The sequence below is a fragment of the Caretta caretta genome, chromosome 9 (assembly GCF_965140235.1).
Source record: "Caretta caretta isolate rCarCar2 chromosome 9, rCarCar1.hap1, whole genome shotgun sequence".
In the NCBI taxonomy this organism is placed as follows: Eukaryota; Metazoa; Chordata; order Testudines; family Cheloniidae; genus Caretta; species Caretta caretta.
Genome location: NC_134214.1, coordinates 53,798,565 through 53,823,178, shown reverse-complemented (window position 1 = coordinate 53,823,178; position 24,614 = coordinate 53,798,565). Strand labels below are relative to the sequence as shown.

General features: G+C 46.1%; 1 protein-coding gene across 3 annotated transcripts in view; it reads right to left on the bottom strand.

Annotated features, from left to right (window-relative positions):
• The window catches only part of SLCO2A1 (solute carrier organic anion transporter family member 2A1), a 123,015-nt gene that overhangs the window by 66,988 nt on the left and 31,413 nt on the right, over window positions 1-24,614 (bottom strand). For all 3 annotated transcript variants that reach the window (XR_007358330.2, XM_048863152.2, XM_048863154.2), the window contains one exon: window positions 21,197-21,308. Coding sequence is in view for 2 of the 3 variants with exons in the window: in XM_048863152.2 (XP_048719109.1) it covers window positions 21,197-21,308 (112 nt within the window). In the remaining variant the exon portion in view is untranslated. The remainder of the gene's footprint in view (window positions 1-21,196; window positions 21,309-24,614) is intronic.

The following is a 24,614-nucleotide window of genomic DNA, read 5'->3' as shown; positions in this document are numbered from 1 at the left end:
TGAAAGCATCACTCTGAGGAGAGAAGATATCTGGCTTGTGATAATGAAGGGGAAGTTGTTCAAAGGCACAAATGGGAGCTGGGCATCAAACTCCCACTGTAGCTTTGCATGTCCCTTAGCAGGTCTTTGACCTCCTCTTTTTCTCTAACCATTCCCCTGGTGTCTTTCTATGTGCCGGCCTGTCTGCACTTGGCTTCAATCTCTCCCTTCTCCCTCAGAATAATTTGTCTATAATTCTCCTTCTTTAAACATTGCTGGTTTTTCCTCTTTCCTCAAGATGTTCTGCATTTATTATTATTACTATTATTATTATGAAGTGGATCACAGCAGTGATACCCAGCCAAGCTCAGGGATCGCTGGGTTAGGGGCTGTCCTGACACATAGTGGGTGATTGTAAGCGCCTCAGAGCGTGGATTATCTAAATAACCAAGAGTGAATAAATGAAGACTCGGCACACCACTTCTGAAAGGTTGCCGACCCCTGGACTAGCCCAAGGTCACATGGCAGGTCAATGGTAGTGCTAGGCACAGAACCTAGTTGCCTGCAGCATGCACTGAGCACCTTGGTGACAGGTCACTCATCTTTTATAAACCTTTACCAAAAAGGGTTTAAATAAGAACAAATCAACTCATTCTGAGGGAGGTGAGATGTTGACACAAAGTAGGAACAATGGCACAGGGGAAACCGCTCGCATGCAAAAATCCTGTGTGCCACTTTTATCCATAGTTCACTGACCCTCCTCTAGCAGAGGCAGTGGGGAGCCTGCCCATCTCCAGCAGGATTTTCAGAGCTTTGAGTGAATTCCTGACCAAGGTGCAATAGTATAGGCACACCGAGTGAAGTGCAGAAAAGCCAAGGCATGCACCCACATGCACCCACAAACACGCGCATGCACAAATGCCTCCCTCAATCCCCTTTTAATCACCTTGACATTTCCCTTCAGAGTGGCTGAGTGCTCATGACTGCAGGCTGTTTATACAAGACGCTTGACTCCCTTCCAAACCACACGTTACATTAAAAGGGAAGCAAGCGCCTGGGGAGAGGATCTTCACCCACATACACACAACTCCCCCTGCCAACTCCAGACCTGGAGCTTCCAGGGCAACATTTTTGCTAAGGAAAAGCACCCACCTTACTGCATGGCACAGAAGGAATGTTTTCCCCACATTCTTGGATCCTTGGGACTATTCTCTCTCCACCGCCAGGTGTCCAATTCAAAATGGATAGCATTGTTGGGCATTAGGGAAAGGCATCGCACACAGCAGAAATCTACTCCTCCAGACTGTGGATGTATTGTTTCTTGACTTTAGCAAAGCTTTTGACACGGTCTCCCACAGTATTCTTGTCAGCAAGTTAAGGAAGTATAGGCTGGATGAATGCACTACAAGGTGGGTAGAAAGCTGGCTAGATTGTCGGGCTCAACGGGTAGTGATCAATGGCTCCATATCTAGTTGGCAGCCGGTATCAAGTGGAGTACCCCAAGGGTCGGTCCTGGGGCCGGTTTTGTTCAATATCTTCATAAATGATCTGGAGGATGGTGTGGATTGCACTCTCAGCAAATTTGCGGATGATACTAAACTGGGAGGAGTGGTAGATACGCTGGAAGGGAGGGATAGGATACAGAAAGACCTAGACAAATTGGAGGATTGGGCCAAAAGAAATCTGATGAGGTTCAATAAGGATAAGTGCAGGGTCCTGCACTTAGGACGGAAGAACCCAATGCACAGCTACAGACTAGGGACCGAATGGCTAGGCAGCAGTTCTGCGGAAAAGGACCTAGGGGTGACAGTGGACGAGAAGCTGGATATGAGTCAGCAGTGTGCCCTTGTTGCCAAGAAGGCCAATGGCATTTTGGGATGTATAAGTAGGGGCATAGCGAGCAGATCGAGGGACGTGATCGTTCCCCTCTATTCGACATTGGTGAGGCCTCATCTGGAGTACCGTGTCCAGTTTTGGGCCCCACACTTCAAGAAGGATGTGGATAAATTGGAGAGAGTCCAGCGAAGGGCAACAAAAATGATTAGGGGACTGGAACACATGAGTTATGAGGAGAGGCTGAGGGAGCTGGGATTGTTTAGCCTGCAGAAGAGAAGAATGAGGGGGGATTTGATAGCTGCTTTCAACTACCTGAAAGGGGGTTCCAAAGAGGATGGCTCTAGACTGTTCTCAATGGTAGCAGATGACAGAACGAGGAGTAATGGTCTCAAGTTGCAGTGGGGGAGGTTTAGATTGGATATTAGGAAAAACTTTTTCACTAGGAGGGTGGTGAAACACTGGAATGCGTTACCTAGGGAGGTGGTAGAATCTCCTTCCTTAGAGGTTTTTAAGGTCAGGCTTGACAAAGCCCTGGCTGGGATGATTTAACTGGGAATTGGTCCTGCTTTGAGCAGGGGGTTGGACTAGATGACCTTCTGGGGTCCCTTCCAACCCTGATATTCTATGATTCTATGACTTACCCCATGGGACTGACTGGCACAAGGGGAACTCTACAAAGAATCCTCATGCTCTGGATACCACACAGCAGCCCGACAACTCACCAGCTCATCTGGGGAGCCAGCACTGGATACAAATACAAGGATACAAATCTATGTCCAGGAATTGTGGCCAGTCACATGGTGGGACTCTTCCTCTGCACCTGGCTAGCCCATCCCCCCTCTACAATGATGACAATTGAGCCAGCTTCCACTCTGCTGCCAGTTGGCTACTGGGCTGCCAGCTTGTGTGTCAGTAGTAAGGGGAGTCACACAGCAAGGAGGATTATTAATGGTGCTCCAAGCATTAACTGGCCCTGGCTTTTAGACATGGAATGTAACGCCTGGTGCTGGGGGAACATGCTTCAAGCAGCTCCGCTTTCCTTGCCAGCAGGGTCTGTTGGCTACAAGGATATTTTATGGAGGAAACTGAGGCAGCTGCTGAGGTGGAGATAGAGGAATCTCCGAGCAGCACTATCTTCTCATTCTACATGGCCCACCTGCAGTCTCCTATGTGCCATGCAGAGAGGTACCAGGGAGGCCTAGCTCACTGGGGGTCTACCTAATTAAGACTTGGCCTAATTATGAAACTGGGCTTTAGATTTGGTTTATCGTTTTTACAGAACTGTCACAATGTCTAATCGTTAGTATGTTACATAGAGAAGACAATTTTCGTTATATTAACAGTACATTTAGCCCATGCTATATACTGGGTCAACTCAGCCATATTCTTATCTTGTATATCTTTCTATTACTGCTTATGTAAGATAACGCACCATCAACAATTTTGTTTACCCTTAACAATCACTAACTAAAGACTTTCTGAGAATATATTTTAAACATCCCTGTTATGAAACATGGACTATTTTGTAACAGTTTGGGGGGAACATCCAGGGGGTTAGCGAAACCAGTCAATAAAATGCTTTTGAAGTTGGCTCCAGGGCAAAGCAAAGTTGAGACATTAGATAACCCCCCACGTATGTTTACTGCAGGTGGGTCAGACTTAAGGTCATTGTGCTGTGATAAAATAAGAATTGCTTTTCATGTAGCGAGAAAAGGGTGCTGGCTCCTCAGCCAGCATCAATCAGCATTGCTCCTCCAAAAGGAGCACAGCTACCGTGATTTACCCCAGCTGAAAATCTGGCCCACTGTGCTTATGGTTATTGTGTCAGTGATGCAAGATTTATTCTGACCTTAGTTATTCCCAGCATGGAGGAAACTTGTGTTGTGCCTACCCACACTCACCTGCTTTGTGGACACTGGGCTAAGCGCTGGTTCTCCACCCTGCTACAACAGCCACACATTAGCCCAGTGCCATTCCAGAGAGCTACATTGGTGTAACGACATGGACGATCAAGCCATTAGTCTCCAGGCCATCAAACTCTTACACAAAGCAGCCAGAATAGGGGCCAGAATCCCCATCATCCCCAGGTTTGCAGATAAAATTACTCATCCAATAAGCCTGGTTAAGATTTAATTTTAGAAACAAACAAGCCCTCCTCCCGCAGGCCCGCTTCTTCACATAGACCCAGAAGCTTCTTACAATGTCCTTAACCGCACCCCAGTTTCTCCCCTAGGGTAGCTCTGGGCAGAGGAACTGAAGATTGAAACTCTACGCATACAGGGTCACCATGCCTCAGGAAGGCTATTATCAGTGTGAAGAGGGTTCAGCACAAGGCAACAGAGATAATTCCAAGCATGAAGAATCTAAACTAATTAGTAAGAGGGAAATGGAAGCTTTCGCAGGTATGAAAGAGTGTTACAGTCACTGTATATTTTCTCACACTACCATAGTTATTACATTACAGTAGCATCAGGAGAGAGCAACAGAGATCAGAGTTCCACCATGCTGAAAGACAATCCTTGCCCTAAGGACCTTACAGTCTAAACAGACAAAAGGTTGGAAGGGGAACTGAGGCACAGAGTGGGGCTGTAACAGGGTGCTAGCCAGGAGGTCCTGAGCCAGCACTCTGTTAGCCCAGCTCCAATTAAGAAGCATTAATTGGGGCTGGCTGAATATGCCACACCTAATTGATAGAAGGGAAGCACCTGCGGGCCTCATTAGCGAGGGGGCTATATAGGGCTGGCAGGCAAGATGGAAGTGAAGGGGCAGGGGGGTGTTCCTGCTTGCTGGAGAAGCTAGTTGTTCCCTGGGGTGCTAGTGGTCTGTAAATAGAAGGCAGTGGGAGCTGAGACTGTAAATAAAAGGCACTGGTGATTGCATCCAGAAGTCTCAGGCTGATTTGTGGGTGCAGGGGTTCCATAGCGCAAGAGTAAGCAGGAAGGCACTCATCACATGGAGGGCTCATCCAGGATACGAGAGCCAGTGAAGTGGTTGGTGGCCCGAATATGGAGGAGACCCTGCAATGGATGGGTAAACAGCAGGAGCAGCTGCAGCATGCCCTGCAAAGTTTTTAGCAGTCCCACCAGGCTGGGAGCCAGGCCCTACTGTCCTGGCAAGCAGAGCAACAGCAGAGTCTGTGAGAGTTCATACAGGAGCAGACTGGCATGCAACAGCAGCTCCTGCAAAGAGTGGTGAGTCCTGCAGGAGGGAATGGCACCTGGCCGCCGGGCTGAGGACTCTGTAAAATGAGCCCGGCGGATGATCCAGATGCCATTCTTGGGACCTTTGAGTGGGTAGCCATGGGTGCCAGGTGGGATAGGGCAACCTGGGCCCTCCAACTGGCTCCATGCCTGATGAGAGAGGCTTAAGCGGCCTATATGGCCTTGAGCAATGAGCAAGCCCAGAACTATGAGGTGGTGAGGGTGGCCATTCTAGACTGGATGGGCCTGTCTATAGAGCAGTACTGCCAAAAGTTCCGGGTGGCCTGACTGATGGTGGCGATGCAGCCCTGGACGTATGCCTAGAGACTAATGGACTGGACCATATGCTGGCTGAGGCCAGAGACACGCATGGTGGGTGAAATGATGGATATGTTGGTCCTAAGACAATGACTGCAGAGCCTCCCTGAGAACATCCGCATCTGGGTGAGGTGTCATCAGCCTATCACCGTCGAGGCAGAGGTCAGGTTGACCTAGGAATATATCAAGGCAGAGGGAGGACAGATCCCGTAAAGACAAGGAGTCCGGGAATAAAGAGATGGAACCTTTTCTGGGAAAGGCCCAGAGAGAAAGGGGAGCCCCGAGAGGCCCACCAAGCTTGTTTGCTGGCAGTGTGGGAGACCTGGCCATACAAAATCTGACTGCCCTGATATGGAGTATGGGTGGGCTGAGTTTTGTGGCTGGACTCAAGTTGGGGGGTAGAAAGAGGGACAGAAACTGTCCACCATCCCGGTGAGGATTGGGAGGAACCCCCAAACAGGCCTGGTAGATACCGTGTCAGCCTGCTTGCTCGTACAGAGGGGGCTAGGGCTGGTGAAGCTGCACTGGCTGATCGTGGAGGCAAGGATGGCCCCTGAGTGTATCCATGGGACAAGAGGTCCTGCCCAGTGACCCAGGTGCCCCTCGAAGTGAGGGGCCGCTTCAAGGGGAAGCAGGTTGGGGTGCTAGAGGGGCTACCATACCCGGTGGTGTTAAGTAGGGACTGGGGCCCACTACCGAGAAAGAAGTGGAGAGGTGCCCCGAAGGAGCATATCCCTAGACTGAGGATCCCAAGTGGGTAAGATGAGCAAAGTCCCAGAGATAGCAAAGAACAGAACCCTAGACAACAGAACCCAGATCAAGAAGACCGGCAGGAAGGGTGTATGGGGGAGCTAGCCAGCTTGAGCCCCTTGGAAAAGGAGAGGAGGCAATTGCAGCACCCCACAACACCACTCCCCAGGGAGGGAATGTTGGGTGGTGTGGGGGAAAACTGAGGCACAGAGTCCCACAGGATGGTGGGATGGATCCTGACCCCCTACTAAAAGTAAAGGGGATACAGGGGATGGGATGCTGCAGGGGTGCGACTGGTGTGATGACCTGCGGGCAGAGGCGGAACTGAGGGGCAGCCACCCCTCCTGAGCAATGTACATTTTGCAGGTATGGGATGGGAAAAACCCCAGGAGAGGATGCCAGGGATTGCCTGGCCAAGAGCGGCGAACTTCCCCGGAGGAGCCCCCCAGGCAGAGGGGTCGAGGTCTGCTAGCCCTGGCGGCTCATAAGGGGGGAGGCATGTAACAGGGTGCTGGCCAGGAGGTCATGAGCCAGCCCTCTGTTAGCCCAGCTCCAATTAAGAAGCATTAATTGGTGCTGGCTAAGCATGCCATGCCTAATTGATAGAAGGGAAGCACCTACGGGCCTCATTAGCTGGCAATATAGGGCTGGCAGGCAGGCGGTGGAGCAGCAGCTGCTGCCAAGGGTGTGTGTCCCTTCTTGCTGGAGAAGCTAGCTGTCCCCTGGGGCGCTAGTGGAAGCGGTCTGTAAATAGAAGGCGGTGGGATCTGACACTGTAAATAAAAGGCACTGGTGATTGCACCCAGAAGAGGTCGCAGGCTGATTTGTGGGTGCAGAGGTCCCATAGTGTGAGAGCAAACAGGAAGGCTCTCATTACAGCGGCAGTGACTTGCCCATGGACTCACAGCAGAGCCATGAATTGAACCCAGCACTCCTGAGCCCTAGATCTGTGCTCTAGCCACTAGATCATGCTGTCTCCTTGCCACCAGCAACCACTTTCAAAATGAAGGGACATAATCTAACACTTTGCCCCCCAGGCAGAACTGGGATAAATATATAGATTGAAGTACTGGAGAGAGTCACTGAAGCCAATGGAAAAACACGAATTTGAAAGACAGCAAGGTGTCTTCCCAGAAGAAGGAACCAAAGTTGAAGAAGCAGCAAGAGTTTTTAAATCCTAGCTGGCTGAATAGCCCTTTACCGCTCCTAAAATATCTAGGACCAGGTGCTCAGCGAGTGTAAATTGATGTCACTCCTTTGGGAGAGGCCCAGTGAAGGCAATGTACACCAGCTGAGGATCTGGCCTGATATGCTCTTGCAAAATGCTTACCTGTGCCACCTCATTAACCGTCATTTCAGTTTTTACAGGCACTCGTCAACACCCATATAAGTGCTGAGGAGCTCGGCCATGGTGATGTCGCTGCCTAACCAGATGGGAAGAGTCAGAGCCTCGTTTGTGAAAATGTACAGAACAGCTGTCTCGGGAACAGTAGAAGAAGTGAAGACACTTAGAGAACTCATCTGAGTGAATACACTCCAATATATGACTCGACCAAGCATAGTTGTGGTAAGGAGACATGCTCCCAAAATTAAATGGGGGGAGGGGGGGGGTTGAGGGAGATGTAAACATGTGGAAAGGGCTGGCCTTTTCAGGAAGTTTGTTAGCTCTTCTGTAGTAGCTATGCTGCTATTATAATTGTACAATGGTTCAGAACCTGCTGACCTCAATGGAAACATTATCTACTATGCTGTGCTGCTACAATTCCAGCCATGCTATTTTGTGCTTAGAAGTGAAACTATTTTTCAAAGCTTTAGCCACACCCAAGAAGGTACCTTTCACTTTCATCCACTAATTTTGAATATAGTTGGGGGCCTTAATTGGGCGCTTTGGTCTAATTCAGTCAACTCACTCCAGGGAAAAGATGAGTTAATGGGGGCAAAGCTGTAATTTAGTTTATGAAGATGATGGCATAGGGTACAGGCTAAGGCAAAGACAGGTCCTACTATTGGAAGCTGCAGTGGTTCGGATGGCTCCTGGTTTGGAGATAACTATCAGCTTTGCTGTTCACAGGTAACTCATTGCTCACGCAGCCCAGTCAGTCCAGGGAGGGGGGAAGGGTGTGCTTTTGTTGTTGCTGTTTAGTATTTTGTGCTGTTTCAGTGGAGTTCCATAGGCAGTATCCATTGGTGCCTGTCTAGAGTCACGTGTACTCTATGGGTCCCACTGAAGGCAAGGTGAGTAGTTCTGTTGCCTGCAGCGGGCTTGGCTCAGCCTGTAGAGCAGTGTTCTCACTGCCAAAGCAACAAGCTGTCACATAAAGGCGGAACTCCAAAACAAAACAGGGTTTGTCCCTTTCTTGCTTTACTCTTTTACAACGCATAAAGGAGGCCTCAAACTGCTGCCTTTTTAAAAAAGTAATTGGCTTGGTTTTTTATATTAGAAATAACAGGTCTTGACGTCTCCATTTTTGCTGGAAGCCTAATGTGGTGATGACATCCAAAAATCTGAAACTTGCATGGGGAGGGGCTGTGTAGAGCCAGCATGGCCTAATGAATAAGGAACCTCGGTGGGCATCAGAAAACTCATGTTCTGGTCCCAGCTCTGCTACTGACCAGCCATTTGACCTTGGACACATCACTTAGCTCTGTTTCCCCTCTCATCCTTTGTCTTGTCTATTTAGACTGGAAGACCTTTAGGACGGGGTCTGTGTCTCAGTACCTGTCTGTAGCACAATGAGGCTATGACCTTGGCTGGGACCTCTGGGCACTACCGTTTACAAATAATAATGTTTAGTCAGATGTGTAAAACACACTTTATGGTGTGTGTATGTTATACACTGTTTAACTCAAATGCCTCACCAACTCTTGGGAGAAAAGCTTTCTCTGAAAAATGCGATATTGTCTTTTCTTCAAGAGAGCTGAACAATTTTCCTGCTCCTCCAAAGAGTTCTCCAGTAAAAACCAGAATATCAGACCTTGCTATTCCTAAGATTTCTAAGGTAAACAATAAGAACCTTTAAATACAGACTTGATCAGGCCATCTTTATATACCACTAATGAGCAGCAAACAGCAGAAATAAGAATCGGCTCCTTTGCAATCAGTCTTTAACAGTCACTGCTTAATACACCGGGGAACCTTTCCATGTATAATGGATTGAGTCATAAGGTGTCAAATGTCAAACACAGAAGAAAAGTAAACGCACTCTTCTTTTGTAAGACGAAACTTGACAAACACACACAGGCGCACCAATGTGTCAAGACTCTTGCAGCCAACGCCCACTGGCTTTTGTTTTAGATGCTATCTTCACTGGCTTGCCACTTTGTACCAACCAGCGTTCACTTACAATGTTCAGTTATCCAAGCAGGAGTCCCAGGAAGGCTGCAGCAATGCTGCTCGGGCAGGAGTTCACAGCCACTCCAGCAGAGGCCTCTCTCAGCCCTGCTACAAACAGTCATTTGCACTGGCATGCAAATTGCACTAAAAACCATCATGAGGGACAGTAACTGGCTCCCTAGTAAACCGTGTAAATTGGGGCGGGGGGGCAAATTGCCATTCGTACTTGTGGCTCTCACTAGGGTCAATAGAAACCAAGGACAGAATTCGTCGCTTAGATTTTATTTCTAGTATAAGAAACTAGACAAAATTTTAACTCCTTTTAAAGCCCATCTTGGCCATCCCCTTCACAGTATTAGCATAAATAATGTTTTCCTATTGCTGAACAATCCATATTTTCCTGAAGTCACACTTCAAATGCAAAGATGATATTTGTCCTTTCCTGAGCTAATCAATAACTCAAGTGTACATGTGATTTTTTTCCAGAACAGTGATAAATGCTGCTCCCACTAGGCAAGAACTGGGGGCACTGGGAGAGCTATAGGTGGAAGTGCTGCTGTGCTCACTTCTCCTATAGAGATGTTACAGGGAAGCAGTGGGCCCGAGCCTCAAATTTCAGATCCAGATTTCAAATCTCTCCAAGGCTGGGGATGTTCAGATCTGGAGTTTAGTTTATATCTGTCTCTAGCAGACACTGAGATGACGGGTCTTCCTTTGAAGAGCATGGGCTGTTGTTCATGCTCACTGAGGCGCTGATTCAGGAAAGTACTTCTGCACATGGTTAAAGTTAAACCCACACTAGTCAAGCACCTCCCTGAACATGGATACTTTCCTGAATTAAGGGCTGAGAGAACTGGTTGCAGAGTGCCTGCCTGCACTAGTCTATGTTGGGGCTCTTCTCAGTCCAGATGGGGTCCTAATGAATCACCAACACCAGCTCCAGTACCAACTGAGCTTTTTGGGGCTGACTAGATCTGAACCTACATCTCTTCAAAGAGCTAAAGAAATCCTACTCCAGTCTTCTCTGACCCTGTGACACAATTCACAGACATGGTTAAAAGAGCTCTGATCCACACTGCAAAATAGAACTGAATTTCAACCACGTTCCCCAACACTGTTGATTTTTGTAGAGTAGATGGGACCTGTCTCTTTCATAGAGGCATGAACCAGAAGGGGTCAGGAGTTGAGATGTCCCTTAATGGTGATGTTGTTAATCTATGCACATTTTATGCAGAACACAGATGTAAGTATCTTTCATATAACATTCACACGAGCGGCTTCTGCCATTCCTCAGTGTGATGGAACATTTCACCACCTTAGCACAGCAAATAATTACTATGGTCTGTTCTAACACAACTCACTGAGTTTAGATTGCAAGCTCTTCGGAGCTATGTGTTTGAACAATGGGGAGTCAAACCTCTGGCTGCTACTGAAACATGAACATGTAATTACAGCAACAACATATCAAGTTCTATTGACACATTGTCTAGCCAGATGGTCTGATCAAGGTCTCATCTACCTGGATGTCTCCATTTGCTTGGCCAGTAGAATTTCTTCCCAGTGCCTTATATTTCCACAGTTCAGGCTTTCTCACTCCAATGGCTTCAGCTTGTCATTCTGCTGTGCAGTCTTCATTACCCTGGTAAGTTTATTTTCTTGCCATGTGGTTTGATCCTTGCACTTTCACTATGTTTATGAGCTCTCTTCTCTCCACAACATGCCCATATCAGATTCCCTTTGCTTTCCTTGACCCACAATCTTACACAGCCTCTTCCTCTCACGCCCATATGCCTGGTCATACCCTAGCTCTCACTATCAGCAACACTCCTCTTCCATTCTGCTCATGATAATCTTATCTATACTGACCACTCCTTGGTTACGGTTGGACACTGAACCACCTCACCCCTCATAAAATTACCCTGTTTCACTGCTCCTAGAAACTTGATCCCACTAAACTTTTCATCTTGGCTTGCTCTCTGAATCCCTCCTTTCTTGACCCTTCTCCTACAGTTCTCTTACTTATGGTGCTAACTCTTTGCCTTTTACCAATCTGACCCTATCAAAAAACCACCTGTAGTCCACACCAGCTCCAGATCATTACAAGCATGAGTTGAGCTTTATAAAAAATACACACACATCCCATCACCATATCCACTAGGAAATCTGTTCACATACAAAGGGATGTTCTCAGCAATGCAAAATCTCCCTCTTCCTCACTTGCTTTCTCTTCCTTGACATTAATCCCCTTCTCTACTCATACAGCTCATACTTACTTCTCAGCATTTCCTGGCCAAGTACAAGGGATTTGCTTCCTTCTTTAAAACTGTGATTCCCCCTAATTTGTCATGACATCTCCTCCATCCCGACATCTCCTGACTACCAGCCTGAAATCAAACTATCTACTGAGCAGGTGCCAATGATTTTGTTAATATTCTGTTCTATTGATATTTCATCAGCTAAATAAAAGGCAATCGGCGTGCATTGCAACAACTTTTTGAACAGAGTTCCACAACATGACAGGTTAATGGCTACATTTATAGAGCACAACATTTCTTTCATCAAATCTTTGGTCCTACTGAAGTAAATGGCAGAACACCGATTTACATCAGAGGGACCAGGAACAGATAGCAACTTGTATGTATATATTCACATATTATTAAAACAGTCACAAAACAAAATGTTCCACTGCATGGGCTTCTTCCCCTGAGGAGAGGATCCGAGCACAAACACATGCCAGATGTTAGTCACATTGCTTAATGCATGTCTGGAAGGCACTCGGATATACTATAGGTTTCAGAGGGGTAGCCGTGTTAGTCTGTATCCGCAAAAACAACGAGGAGTCCTTGTGGCACCTTAGAGACTAACACATTTATTTGGGCATAAGCTCTTGGGGGGCTAGAACCACTTCATCAGATGCATGGAGTGGAAAATACAGGAGCAGGTATAAATACATGTAAAGGTGTGAACTGCCTTACCAAGTGTGAGGTCAGTCTAATGAGAGAATTCAATTGACAGCAGGATACCAAGGGAGGAAAAATAACCTTTGAAGTGGTAATGAGTGGCCCATTTCAGACAGTTACCACTTCAAAGGTTATTTTTCCTCCCTTGGTATCCTGCTGTCAATTGAATTCTCTCATTAGACTGACCTCACACTTGGTAAGGCAGTTCACACCTTTACATGTATTTATACCTGCTCCTGTATTTTCTACTCCATGCATCCAATGAAGTGAGTTCTAGCCCACGAAATCTTATGCCCCAATAAAGTTGTTAGTCTCTAAAATATACTATAGTGATGACTACAGCATAAGAACCTATATAGAATAGACTGGAGAGTTAGGAGCTCAAATCCCACTGAATTCCAATGAGAGCTGGGCACCTTGGTAAATCCCAGCCCAAGTCATTACAATAAAAACGGCAGCATGGATAGTCACTTTCACAGTTGCAATATCATAAAGGCAGTAAGGGTCAGACTCTGCCATCCCTACTCATAGGAGTAGCACCTTACTCCAGGAGTACTTCCACTGAACTCAGGGGCACTGCTTTTGGAGTAAGGCACAGCCCAGCATGAGTAAGGATGGCAGACCTGGCACTAAATACCCAGAAGTGTTTTTTTTCTTATGGATGCTGTGATTCTTGTTTATACCCTTTGGACCATGTTAATTAGACTTACCCCGCTCTGGCAGTTCAGAATTAACACTGCCAGAGCAGTGTGAAGGAATGATTGGGAACTAGGTTCTGGGAGTCCCTCATTCACCTTCTCTTATGAACTCCCCACATGTTTATGGACAAACAGCAGCCCTGCTCTTCACGCATCTCTCTCCAACTATTTTCTCCCTCTCCTTCCTGACAATGCCATTGTCCCTCAGACATTTCTGACATAAGCCAGTCCCTCAAAACCTCTTTCTTCCCAGACCCTTCCTTTCTCTCCTAGTTCCCTGTTGCGCTTTGCTCCCTTTTTAAAAAGCCCTCCCTAGATCCTGAAACACTTCACCTGACATCCTAGCTACCACCTTTCCTACCTCTGCTAATTTCCTGAGAGAGTAGCCCTCATCTCTCCAACTACCGCAGCAGCATAAGTATGCTTCTCTGCTCCAGCCCTGGCAAACAAACTGATTTTCTCTATAGACCAAACACCTTCTCCTTTCCAAGGACCAGGGTTCATTCTTCTCCTTGAGCCTTCAGCAGTCTGAAGTCCTTCCTGGACCTCCTACAGATCCGTGCAGGTGTCACTGCCTCCTTCCTGTCAATGTTGCATTCCTGCCCTCTTTTCTCTGGTGGTGGTAATTGTTCTGTACCACAGCCCTCTTTGGTAGAGTCCCATGAGCCCATTTTTGATCCTGTGCTATTTCCCATCCACCTTCTCTCTCTCATTTGTATACCTTATCGAATGGCTTTAGGCTGAGGCTACTCCACCATACATACATATTTCTACATCTTTGATGACCTGTGTCTTCTTCATAAGTTGCGTAAGCTAAATACCTGATAAACTTTTCCTCCATTCCCCTGCTGGACTTAGATATCCTGGTGTCACCAGTATCAAAAGAAACGTGAAGTAAGCCTTGACCCTGGTTTTGCCGTCTCCTCACACATTTCCAGTATCTGCAGATTTTCCCATTGCCGCTATGATTGTTTATGTACAGCGCTGCCTTTACCTGAGCTCCACCTCTATTGGCATCCTCCTCCATGTCTCCATCTCACCCTACCCGGATTATGTCAGCTCCATTTTGTTGGCCCCTCTCTTCTCCAGATAGCAGCATGAACAGAGTGCCACTGACCACTTTCACAGGTGGACAGAGAAGCATGACCTCATCACAGAAACATTCAAATGATTCCACTTCCTCCCAACTCATTTCAGGATGCCTTCTTTGGTTTTTAGGCTCTCTGTGGATTTGCTTCTACCTACATCATTATGTCTGCTCCCACCATCTTGCTCAGGCCTTCTCTCTTTCCCATTATGCAGTCTCAAAGGGTTGAGAATATAATGGTCCATTCGCAGCCTTGACCAACGGGCACTGCCTTCCTGCATCTCCAGCTAGCTTCAAAGCCCATCTGAAAATACATCTCCTTTCCCTTTGCCCATGTCTTCGAATTTATTGCTCTCTCTGTTTTTTTACTTTCACTTTGTAGCTCTGTTATTTAACTCCATAAAACATTTCAAACACTTGATACAATAAAGAAAAAGACTCAGTTGCAGTGCTCACTGAATGCAGACCTGTCCATCTAAGTTAATAACTGTTTTGTGTACATAGTGTCCTGGCCCATCATAGTTCTTGGGGCACTGCACGGACAATGCTAGTTAAAACACCATAAACTAAACAAGATACAGTAAATAAACCACAATAGAAAGGTGCCTAACTGTTTGCCACAGGGGGCGGGGGCACTTTTAAATAGAAAATGACTCTGCCAAAGTAGTTTTCAATTGCTGTTTAAAAGGATGGAATGAACACCAGTAGGGCGATAAGATGCAGTGTGGTCTAGTAGTTAAGGCACTGGACTGGGACTCAGAAAACTGAGACTCTGTTCCTTGCTGTGCCAGTGACCTGCTGTGTGACCTCATGCAAGTAACTTCATCTCCCTGTACCTCAGTTTCTCCTCCCTCTCTCTGTGTCTGTGTTATCTACTCAGACTGTAAACTCTTCAGAGCAGAGTCTATCTCCTGTTAGGCTCCTCTTAGTTGGGACTCTGGGTGCTATAATTTAAACATAGTGACACAAATAATAAGGGGGAGTAACTGCTGCACCCTAAGGGACCAACAACACTTACAATAAGGTGCAAAGGGGGACCCCTCAAAGGCTGGGGGGCCAGCACAGTTATTAATGCAGCAGCAATCACAAACCATGGACATGTCATCCACAAGACCTTTCTCAATTGCTGCTCTCAGCCTATTCCCCCTGCTTCATCAATGATACTTTCTAATCATCCATTTGGAGAAGTCCCCTGTCCTACCCTGATCTACAAGGACCTTGCAGGACATTAGAAGCAGCCTGACGCAGAGAGCTGTTGTGTTCAAATCTTTATTTTCATTCTATCAGCAACAGCTGGTTCCGCTTGACACCCAGAGCTTTGCCTTGCTTCCTCTTACCCACAGTTCTCCAGGCCAAGACAACAAAGCAGCAGGTGAGATCGCTCAGGGCTTTGGCTAACACAATCCTATTTCCAAACACAGAGATTAAGGAGTGCTAGCCCCCTCTAACTGCAACCGCACAGAGTAGCTGCACAGCCCGTCCCACCTCAGAATGACTGGGTGATACTCTGGGCTCACTCGACAGTAGATGAGGGAGGGAGAGTGCTGGGGGAACAGGATGCTCTGTTTTAAAAAGCTGTGTTATTTTGGGAATCAGTCTCAAGCAAGGCACTTTGGATATGCTGGCCTGTGAATACTGCCACCTCTAATAAATATGAGCTTCATTATCAGTACCTGGAGTGCATGGTTAGAAGGGCCACACTGGGTCAGACCAGTGGACCAATAGCCCAGTATTCTGTCTTCCGAGAGTGGTCAGTGACAGGTCCTTCAGAGGGAATGCCAGAACAGGACAGCCAGTCTGAGCTTCTGGCAGTTGGAGGTTTTGGGACACCAAGAGCATGGAGTTGTGTCCCTTAGCAATTTTGGTGTATTGGAATTACAGCTGTGTTCAGCACCTGCTATTGTTTATATGAGGACACTTGGCTTTATTCATTGAAGCCCTGATCATGTAATTGTTTCTGAGTTTCTGAGCAGAGCCCAAGTGGATATTGGTACAGAGCCAGCTACTTATTTAATACATTATTTGTCGTGCCAGCATGTATCTTTTAAATAATGGGTAGAATGCTTTATAAACTGGGGGGTTACGCTGCCGGGCAAACTATTGCCCTTTGATTAAAGATGAAACCCACATGGCACAATAACACTCCCAGCCATTCCTGTTGTATTTGCCACTACATCTTTTGACTGAGGGCATTGGTGCCACTGGCTGTCAGTCACTTTTCAACCTCAGGGGCAATCATTTTTGACCCAGACTTCCATCCCATCTGTCTATCTCTGTAGACAGAGAGAAAATCTCAGTATTTCTAGTTAGTTAAGATACTTGTAGAAAATATATATACATAATATATTGTCTCACAAAGGCTTAGCTATTTCTCTGTCTTGTGAAAAGCATTAACTTTTACACATTTACAAGGTAAAGAAATAGCTAATATTAATAATACTAAAACTCTTCTAGTTCACTGTTTCTTCATTTGGAAATGCTAAAGGGTCTGACTAACTTATTCAAAGGCTCCTTTGCAACATTGGCAGGGAGGAAAATAGAAGAGGTGGTTCATCTATTGAATGTCACTTATGGTAGAAAGTCTTTCTCAAAGAGGAAGGCCTCACAATGTTTCCTAAAGATGGTAAGACTTTGGATTTGCAAAATCCCCTCAACAGAGAATGCTTTGTTCCCAGCTCTCACATGCTTCCTCCTGGGCTGTAGGCTCTGCATTGCTCCAGAGGTGTACAGCAGCTATGGTGGTTCAAAGATCAAAATTGGCCTTTGGTGTAGCTGGGGCTTGATCCATTAATAGCTTTGAAAATTAGGACCAAGGCTTTAAATTGGTGTTGGAAGCTGATTGGGAATCAGCAGAGGGACGTGAACACAGGCCTGATGTACTCACCGTGGCCTGAGCCACATAGACAGTGGGCAGCCACATTCTGTACAAGCTGAACCCTGTGTATCATCTTCACATTCAGATTCAAATACAATGAGTTATACTGATCCAGCCTGGTGATGACCAATGCATGGATCTCTGTGTTTAGGCCCTCAACTAGGAGGAAGGGACAGAGCTTCCTATCAAGCTGGAGGTGAAAGAAGGCATGCTACCTGGTTATCCAGGCTTAGCAAGGGGTCAAAGAGGAGCCTGAAGCTTTGCACGCATCAGCTGAATAAAGCTCCACTGACAGGAGGTCCCTGGGTCCATCAGACCCAAGCCAGCTTCATGAATGGAGAGGTATGGTGCAGAATTTACTGTTCAAAACACAAGGAAGACCTGCTGTTTACAGTGTTGTTGAAGCCGGGATGGTCCCAGGATATTAAAGACAAGGTGGGTGAGGTAATATCTTTTACTGGAAAAACTTCTGCTGAGGAAAGAGACAAGCTTTCGAGCTACCCAGACCTGAAGAAGAGCTCTGTGGCATTCGAAAGCTTGTCCCTTCCACCAACAGAAGTTTGTCCAATACAAGATATTCCCTCACCCGCCTTGTCTCTCTCATGAAGATATGTTGGATTTGGGTGAACACTAGTTAGAAGAACAGGAGTACTTGTGGCACCTTAGAGACTAACAAATTTATTAAAGCATAAGATTTCGTGAACTACAGCTCACTTCATCCAATGCATAGAATGGAACATATAGTAAGATATATATACATACAGATAAGTTGGAAGTTACCATGCAAACTGAGAGAGGCTAATTAGTTAAGATGAGCTATTATCAGCAGGAGAAAAAAACTTTTGTAGTGATAATCGAGATGGCCCATTTAGACAGTTGACAAGAAAGTGTAAGGATACTTAACTTAAGGAAATAGATTCAATATGTGTAATGACCCAGCCACTCCCAGTCTCTATTCAAACCCAAGTTAATGGTATCTAGTTTGCATATTAAGTCACGAACCTATCCTTGCAACAAAGCCCGATACCAACTCTGTCCACATATCTATTCAGGGGACACCATCATAGGACCTAATCACATTAGCCACGCCATCAGGGGCTTGTTCACCTGCACATCTACCAATGTGATATATGCCATCATGTGCCAGCAATGCCCCTCTGCCATGTACATTGGCCATACCCGACAGTCTCTCTGCAAAAGAATAAATGGACACACATCTGACATCAGGAACCATAACATTCAAAAACTGGTAGGAGAACACTTCACTTCAGCCTCTGTGGCCACTCAGTAAAAGATTTAAGGGTGGCAATTTTGCAACAGAAAAGCTTCAAAAACAGACTCCAATGAGAAACTGCTGAGCTTGACTTAATATGCAAACTAGATACCATTAACTTGGGTTTGAATAGAGACTGGGAGTGGCTGGGTCATTACACATATTGAATCTATTTCCTTAAGTTAAGTATCCTTACACTTTCTTGTCACCTGTCTAAATGGGCCGTCTTGATTATCACTACAAAAGTTTTGTTCTCCTGCTGATAATAGCTCATCTTAACTATTTAGCCTCTCACAGTTTGTATGGTAACTTCCAACTTATCTGTATGTGTGTGTGTGTGTATCTTTACTATATGTTCCATTCTATGCATCCGATGAAGTGAGCTGTAGCTCACGAAAGCTTACGTTCTAATAAATGTGTTAGTCTCTCAGGTGCCACAAGTCCTCCTGTTCTCTTTGCGGATACAGACTAACACGGCTGCTATTCCGAAACTAGTTAGAAGGATATTAATTTTTAGGGGACTATCCTGTAAAATAACTGTTTCCACTCTAACAAGTTTTTCAACCTTAAAACAGTCTTGAGACCAATGATTTCTTTAAGGTCTCAGGATATTTTTCCCACCTCCCTCTGGGCATCCAAAAGCCTTTTGTGCCAACAGGAGTAGTACACGCTGCACTGTGGGAAAGATTCTGCTGTCAGTTATAACTGCATAAATCTGCAGTAAAGCCTAGGCCCAAACCTGGGCTGCTGCTGAGGAGCACACACTGCTACTCAGGAGAGCACAGTTCAGGTGGTTTTTAAGACCGGTTTTCAGACTTCCAGTCCTGGGCTGGCTGTACCCTGAGTCTGTCGCTTGGTATAAACTGGAGTAATCTAAATTAGACCAGCTGCCAACAGCCCAAGGTGAATTTCATAGATTCATAGAGTTTAAGGCCAGAAGGGACCATCTGATCATCTAGTCTGACTGCCTGCATACCACATTTCAACAATTATGGTAGCCAGAGATCAGCAGGGAGTAGAGAAGCCACGATGACATAGCCAGCTCTGCACCACTGGAGAATCCCTCACAGTCCATTCAGTGGGGTTAGGGCCCCTCTGTGCTAGCAAGGCAGTCCAAAGCTGCTGATGCAGCTGACAGTCAGGGCTAAGACTTCAGGGGAGTTACTGTGGATTTACACCGGTGTAACCAAGAGCAGAAGGGATGGTACAAATTAACTGACGTAATTTCGTCAGTGTTGCTGTAGGACTGCCCAAGAAGCATCAGACCTTCAGAAGGTGAGACGGGGGAGGGCTTGTTCTTTGCCCATCAGAGGAAAAGGAAACAAATGATTAAAAAGACAATCAGGTTAAAAAAGGTGTGCTTGGGAGCTCAGTGCCTGGCTTAGCCTGGGGCATTTGAGACCTGCTGCGGTAAAAGGTTTGGTTCCTAAGGGAAGTGCTGACAAACCCTTCCTTACAGTGCTACTATCAGATGGTAAACAAACAATTATTATCTGATGCCACTGGGAAGTCACCAGCCCCAAGGGCAGAGTGCACCAGTACTGACAACTGCTGCCAGCCTGGAGATCGATGGCTGGTCTGCTGCCTTGCTTCTCAGTCGGTCACTTACACTGGGGAGTCAGATCTTACAGGGAGCGATGCCACTGCTGTGCCACTCCGAACCCCTGCAGCCAGCCAGCCAGCCGCATACTATCCACCCCATCTGTTCTGTCATCCCTCACACACACCTACCTGCTGGCTCATGCTCTCACACACACTGGGCTATTTCCCTGTTGATACAGTGCATGTTACTCCCTCCCATTCATGCTACTCACACCAGTAAAAGAATATAGACATGTGTCTGTGAAATAGAGAAAGCTTCACAAGGTTAGTTTAGGAATCAGATCTCCCAGCAGTTCTCTAGGAGCTGTTGGCAGTTTTTTAGACTTTGGTTTGGGGGAGCAAAGAATTAATATGTCCTCAGGGGGAGTTCTAACAAGCAAAACAGACAGGGCCAGATCCTCAGCTGGTGCAAGTCAGCACAACTCCATTAACACCTGTCACACCATTTACACCAGCTAAGGTCTGGCCCAAAGAGTGCACTAAAGCACATAGTGGGGGGGGGAAGGTGTGTTTCAAAATGTGGTCACTAACATGTTTTAAAATGCTAGCATAGACAGGGCAAGTTGTAGTTTTAACATCTCTAGACCTTGTCTATAGCAGGGTTTTAGCTGTGGCATTTTAAAAAAAAGACCCCCCTCTCCCAGTGTGGACATACCCTGTAAATAAAGGGTGCAGGTGAATAAATCCACCTCTTTGTTGACTACAGGAAGGGAGAACTAAACCAGTTGAGAAATCTCTCACACTTTTAACCGTATTAACAACTGAATTGTCCTTGCAGAGATTTTCCAAGCAAATTCATATGATTTTAAGGCAGTGTTTTCTTTTCACACCATGATCCCAATAATTCCCTAACAAAAGACATGCTGTGGGTTAAACAGTAGGGGGCCAGATCTATAGGTGGTGTAAATCGGCATAGCTCTCCCACCTGTTAATCTAGTCCTATGTGTCTGTGCCTCTCTTATTGTGAACAACTATCTCAACAAGAAACTTGCATTGCACTATACTGCGAGTATTCACCATGTCAAGAACTACTGTACCCCAAATCTACATTTGTTGCCCTGCCACATGCTTGCCAGCTTCTCTTAGTACTTGGTGTTGCAGGAGAACAAGGGAGTTTGAAATGTTGCATTTTAACAAATGCACTGAGTTCTAGGAGCTAAAAAAAGTGTGAATCAGGACCAATGCTGCTGTTGGTAAAAGACTTGTGAAAATTTGAAAAGCAAACATGTCTTCATTCTCCCAATCAGCTAAGGAAGAAAAGTAATACAAAGTTAAGCTCCTTACCTTGATATTGCAAAAGATGTTCTGGTAACAGGTGCGACAGTTTTGGGGGCTACTGCTGACGCCTGGAGCTTTGCTGTTTTCAGGCTGAACTCCCATTGTTTGGTTAGAATTGCTGTTGGAGGCCAATGCACACAGTTAGTTTCCTCTCTCTTTTCCCTAACTTGCCAGTAAATCAGAAGTATACCAAAACGCCGAAGTGCTCAGCTGTCTGTTGATATAAGCCTCTCTCCTTCCCTTCCTCCAGCCTGGTTTCTGATAAGTCACAACTGAAAGCTGTCCAAGCATGTGAGACTTAATGAGTGTGAGCATGAAGTTTTTATAAGACTGTTTTCTGAAATAGTGATGATGAAACTTTATTTCTCCTCCCTCTTTTCTTGTGTGTGTAAAGAGAACTTTAAAGGCACAGGGAGGCTGAGCCAGGCTCAAACACCACCCCTCCCAGGCAGGTATGAGTAACAATCTGTCACACATATGACATTCCAATGACAGGTCGGCTCTCTCTCTCCTCCCTTCCTCTCCTCCCCTCCCCCCATGTCCTGTGGATCATAGAAGACACCAATGCAGAGTTGGATTCCTGAGGCAGTGCTGCAAAACATTTGATACAGCTTTCCCATCATAAAGATATTCACGGCCTCAATCACCCTCTTCTCGCCCCCGACCCAAAATCCCCTTTCCTACCAGAGTTTGTATAACCTAATGAAAGCTAGAGGCTCCAGGAAGAGGGGCTTTGCTATTGCCACTCTTATTAACATGAAAGATGCCACTATATCACAGTGATGGGCAGCAGGAAAAACCCTAAAAGATGGAGCTGATCCATCTTTTAATTCAGGTGTCCCAGGGGGAAAGGGTGACAGGATGCCTACTTGTCGTGCAGACTATGTTTGTGCTAATTTGCCTTTCATGTCTCTAGCAGGTGAGACTGGCAAAGGGGAACTTTTAGAAGCAGAGAGCGAGCGAAAGAAAGGAAGAAATCTTTCTCTCAAGCAGGTGGGAGGTTTGCAGCACACACAATGCTAGCATGTTCTGCTCTCTGCTTGTTTTCACTTGCAGAAAAACTGCGTTTGTAAATTTCCAGAGAGCTGTTCTTTCAGAGACCTTGCTGGGGTTATGTTTGCACAAAGAATTGATTTATTTAAACTGCCTTACGCGGGAGGGTGGGGGAGGAGGAGGAGTGGAGGGCAGGTTTTCATTTGCTCCGGAGGAGGAGCTGGGTTTCAATTTGAATATTTTTCTCAGAAATGCCAGACTGAATGGATGATGCCTGAGGCTTTCCAATGTGTACAATCATGCAGGGGAGAGAAAACCTGGCAAAGGGATCCCCTAGGAAATAGCATCACAATAGCAGTCTAATTTATTTTAGTGTTCTTCAAGTGCCTTCATACCAAACACACCAAAAAGCCTAGTTGTAAATTGCTTCTTCCTAAGGGTTGTGCTAGTAGGGAGGTGGTCTTGGGGATGATAAGATGACCTATAAAAAAGCTACACATGATCCTGCACACTGCTTCATGAAGCCAGATCCCTGTACCCACACAGGAGCCCTTTGACTTCAGTGGAGCTCTGAGTGGATACTGGAGTATCCCTGCACAAAGCAGTTTGCAGGATTGGGGGCATAGCTGGTGCTAAACACAGAGCTGAGTGAATAATTCTCTTGAAGCAATTTATGCAGTTAATTTAGTCTCTTTTTCCACACAATTAGCCTGTGGAACGCATTGAGACAATATATCACAGAGTATACTAGTTTAGCAGCATTTATAGAGATATTAGACATTTAGATAACAAGAATAGCCAAAGTTATAATAGTAAATATCAAAAAAATAAACAAGGGTTTTTGAAGGGCTTCTGCACTTCAGTGAAGCTCTAGATTAGGAAAAGCTTTTCCTGGGGGAAGATTATACTTCCTACAGAGTTTCTTACACCTTCCTTTGAAGCACTTAGCCATTGTTACAGACAGGATATTGGACGGTCCAATCTACTCTGGCTATTCCTCTGTTCTTTTTTTCTCCTTGCAAAGTATCCATGAGTGGACTGTGATATCTTTATATTCATTCATTATGAACAGTCAACAAATATTTTTTTTAAAGCTTTAGACAGCTCACAAATGTAAACGTGACCAGAACCGATTAGCTGTGATTGATCAGGTAAGTCACATGGTATTGTCTCCACATCCTGATTGCACAAGCATGCAGACATTTCCACCATGAATGCTAGAATTTGCTTTCCAAGAACATTTGGGCCAGTAACCTTTGATTACTCTCATCAGCAGAAAGCAAAGACAGTAAGGAAGGAGCAGAGCAAAGCTGATAGTTTAAAATAATCAAATTAATACACAGGAACTCTTTTTTGGAATACTTGGCCAACTTGAGTAAATAAACTTCTGGGTGAGCTGCTGGGGGTGCTCTGGATTTTAAACTGGGAGCTGTTTAGCATCAGTTATAGTGGCTCAGCCAGGGAGAAACTCCCCTTTAGGTAACAGAATTGCTGCCTGACCACCACAGGGGCAGGTTTGAATTTGAGACTGAGGTGTGTCGGAGCTGGATTTGGGGCCCACGGCCCTGCACTCAAGGATCCCCACTGATTCCAGGAGCCTAAGAAAATTCTCAGATTTCCTTAAATTTCTCCCCCCGGCCCCTACCCCCATGTGCAATGACAGCCTTGAAAACGTAGATCATCAGGTCTGAGAGCCAGCCACTGATTTCCCCTAAAGCTCCTCAGCCTTGGGCTGAAAAGACCCTGGCCCTAGCTCCCTCAATGTTTAGGAGAACTCCAGATGAGTTCATGACTATGTGGAGGGCAAGGCCAGCCAGGCTGCTGAGGTGAGCACTAGGATGAGCACAAGTTCCCCTCCACTCCAAGGCAGGTCCTCGGCAAAACACCTAGTGCAGTAACCTCTGGCCACAACAGGGGGTATTTCAATGGCAGGAGAGGCAGCGTGTTTAACAGCAGGAGGCAGCGTGGATGGAGCATGGGCTGAGAATAAGGGATTCCAATGTTCTAAACCTGGCTCTGTAACCTTGCTCACATCACTTAACTCTCCCGTCTTAGTGTCCTCATTGGTAAACTACAAATAACAATGGTGACTTCTCCCCCTATCCTCCCGTAAGGTGGGTCTATGCCGACCAGGTAGCTAACATCTGAAGCACTTTGCACCTGTGTAAATGACTTTATAGGTCCAAGGCAGTGAGGGTCAGGCCTGATCGCTGTATAAGGAGATAGTTATGCTTGGGATTTCAGCGCCCTGGCTCGCTGGGCATGCCCTGTGCAAACTGCTCCTTGGGGCTAGGAGCCAGTTGCTTGCATTTAGTTGGCAAAAAATTATGTCACAGTTCCCCAAGCCCATCTCAAAAACAAAATGCTCCAACTGGGTCTGAAGGTACTAGGCAGACACACCCTTTGTTACCAAATGGGGCATTTCCACTAA